Source organism: Buceros rhinoceros, unplaced genomic scaffold (genome assembly GCF_000710305.1).
Source record: "Buceros rhinoceros silvestris isolate BGI_N320 unplaced genomic scaffold, ASM71030v1 scaffold11679, whole genome shotgun sequence".
Taxonomy (NCBI): Eukaryota; Metazoa; Chordata; class Aves; order Bucerotiformes; family Bucerotidae; genus Buceros; species Buceros rhinoceros.
In genome coordinates this window covers 3,824-6,920 of record NW_010432140.1, presented here as the reverse complement: position 1 = coordinate 6,920, position 3,097 = coordinate 3,824, and the positions used below count along the sequence as shown (strand labels likewise).

At 51.9% G+C, this 3,097-nt stretch overlaps 1 protein-coding gene across 1 annotated transcript in view; it reads left to right on the top strand.

Annotated features, from left to right (window-relative positions):
* DLEC1 (deleted in lung and esophageal cancer 1) overlaps positions 1 to 3,097 on the top strand; it is a gene marked incomplete at both ends in the record, with an annotated part of 31,794 nt that overhangs the window by 25,021 nt on the left and 3,676 nt on the right. Inside the window, 4 exons of the mRNA XM_010143660.1 lie at positions 153 to 223; positions 797 to 1,014; positions 1,982 to 2,116; positions 2,671 to 2,793. Coding sequence (XP_010141962.1) covers positions 153 to 223; positions 797 to 1,014; positions 1,982 to 2,116; positions 2,671 to 2,793 — 547 coding nt within the window. The remainder of the gene's footprint in view (positions 1 to 152; positions 224 to 796; positions 1,015 to 1,981; positions 2,117 to 2,670; positions 2,794 to 3,097) is intronic.

Here is a 3,097-nt window from a genome sequence, read left to right as displayed (position 1 = left end):
GTGCGCCCAGTGTCGGCGGTGCTTCGGCCTATCCACTCCGAACGGGCGGCCGGGGCAGCCGGGCGTGCTTCCACTTCTGAACAAAACGTCAGTGATTTCAGACGGTCGCTTTTATTTTCTGCGTGCACTGACAGTGAGGTTTCCCCTCTCAGGTTTGGCACTCATGTCTCGGGAGGGTCTCCTGCCTTTCGGAGGGTCCGGCTCAACAATCCCACTCCCTTTGGTAAGACTGGCTTTTGTACGGCAAGCACTGCCTCTTCATTGCCCTCCTTAGGATGGTGAGAGCAGACCCAGAAACGTGCTCGTTAACAGGCCGCTGATGGGCTAGTGGGGATGTAAACCCAGCAGCAGTATGCAGGAGAGTGCCCGCGGTGCTTCCGAACTCAGCTGCTGCAGACCAGCCGTGCACTGACCAGATGTGCTGCCTGCTGCTTAGTGGCACCAGCTGCCGCTCCACAGTTTAGTCTTTTACCACTTGAGTGAGACGTTAAGCACTTCAGAGCAAAGGTCAATCACCTTTTTTTTTTTTTCCTGAATGCCACCAAACACATCTGCTTAACAAACAAAATACTTGTGATTTGTTGTAATTTTATTAAAAATGTAGTTTGGTGCTTAGAGTGGCTAACCTATAAGAAGAGCAGAGCACACGTGGTCTTAAATCATTTTAGTTTACAGCAAACATGGGAAGTTTAAGATGTGCTTTAATACAAATCCGTCACCTGACATTCTGGTTCTCCGGGACCAGCTAAGGTATGGGTCTTCTCAGTGACCACAGGTATCGCCCTTTTCAATCCAGACATCCGCCTGGACTGGCAAATCTGCAACGATGAGCAAGACGATGAAAACCTGGTGGACCTGTTGATGTTCTTCGGAGACCCTTTTCCTCCTAAGGACACGGATGAAAACGAGGCTGCATCACTTGGTAGCACCTCAGAGCCCGAGACTGAGTTAAAGTTGGAGGAAACTGCCATTCCCCGCGGAAGCACTGCTCCAGCCTCCCACACCACGGATGAGGTCAGCTGTTAGCCTGGATTTTATCCTGCTGCTGAGAGACCTGATGGGTTTCTTGGCAGGAAGGGTTGAACACATGTGATGTAACAGGAGCTGGGTTGTTAAGACGTGTCAGCTCCTCCCACGGTCAAGAAAGCAGCACGTGGGTAGATGGCTATTGGCATCGGCCGGCAGCTTCCAGAACGAGCTATAAGCAATAGCTCTTCGGCTTCTCCTTTTCTTGAAATGGTTAAAGAGGCAGGGAGAGAGTTTTAAAAATATTGTCATTAAAAAACCGACACCATTTTTCCATGAAATTGTTGTAACAACTGAAACACCTTCATTTGGGTGTACTTTATTTTCCATTGGGCTGTAGTCAGGGAGCAGAACCTAACCTGCGAAGTTCAAAGTGCAGCTTGTGATACGGAGGTGGGTATCCCAGCGAGGGGGTATCCCAGTGAGATGGGTTCTGTTACTCTGATCGAACATGATAACGGCTGTTACACGTGAAGTTTGATTAAATTACGGCCATTTACTGTCTTGAAGGGCCACCAGTGACAGGGAAAAGGCATCATGCAAGAAATGTGTATTTTTCTGGCAAAAGCTTTACAGAAAAGATACTAAATCTGTGTTTTCTCAGCATCAGCTCAGAAGGCACAGCTGTTCTGAACACCTGTAACCTTCTTGTGCAGAAAGGGAACGTTATTGTCCTAGAGTGCTGGTTTGTGACAGGCCAGAGATGTCACAGCTGAGTGCTTCTTTCGGTAGGACAGGGCCCAAGCACGCACATTTTCCAAGGAGTTCAGGCGAGCAAACCCGTGCATGAGAACATTAACGTACCGGACACATCCCCATGTCCAGTTTTTGTGCCCAGAAGAAGCTGGAGCTGGCTGTGCTCACCCGCTAGAGCAGCACCTCCCTGTGCACTGCACTCGCATGCCTCCTTTGCAGCATCACAGTTTTAACCATCCCCACCCTTGTGTCCCCGCAGCCCTCAGGCTCTGACAGCAGAGAGAAGGAAACCATCGCTCGAGAGGCGACAATACAGAAAATCGTCTCTGTGCTCATACGGCCTCATGAAGGGGTTCCTGCAGACAGCCCCTACTCCATCACTCCAAGACAGACTGTGAGCTTCTACACTTCCTTTGTGCTTAGATTGAGCATGTTTTCTGCAGGAGATGGAGGGGGAGGAAGAAGCTTTGGATGGAGACAGACAGTACTAAACAGTGGAACAGTAGGCTGGGAGGCTTTGGGATCATGAAGAGTTTGCAAAGTCAACAGGGGGGGAAAAAAGTGTCCTGTGAAGAGCTGAGCAGTGAACTGATGGCTGGAACGCGCAGTTCAGCCGTACTGGGCTCTCTAGAGCGGCAGCTCTGCTCTGCTCTGCTGCCTTGGGGAGCCGTGGTGGAAGGAGTGGTGTTGGTGGGAGGGATCCAGCCTGGAGCTTTGGCAGCACGTTCCTTAACCAGGGTAGCTCTGCTGAGTAGATGTGGCAGAGCTGGGGAAAGGGGGGCTCTGCACACAACTCTCTTGGATAGATAAACTCTGCAAGCCTGAGCATGGCCCATCCCCGGGGGATGTCACGCTGCTCGTGCAACACCGTTCCAGAGCTGAGTGTTGTGGCTGTTGGTGAACCCCAGGCAGCTCCTGTGGTGCTCAGCAGTTCTCTCTCCACTGCAGGTGGTTCCAGGAGGCGGCAGCACCTTCGTTTGCATCTCCTTCACCCCACACGTCCTCCCAGAGTCCACCACCGAAGTGCGGTGTGAAGGGTTCCTGCTGGGTTTCCTGAGCCTAGACGACCGGGTACGCTGGCTGTCACAGCACGGCTAAAGATGACTGAAAATAATCGTTCCCCTGCTGTAGTTTCTGCCCAGGCTGCTGCGTGCCTGGCTGCCTGTATAAACAGCTCTGCCCCTGCTCCCCTGTACAGCCGTCCTTAACTAGGGTGGTCTGCTTGTTGCATTTGTCTTTGGGCTTGGACACGTTCTGGGGTGGGAATGCCACTGTCTTCGTACCCTATCCTGTGCAGCAACCCCAGACAAAAACCCAGGCTCTGGAACGCCATCACCACGTTGGCTTTCATTGGCAGCAGAAGCTAACAACGGGG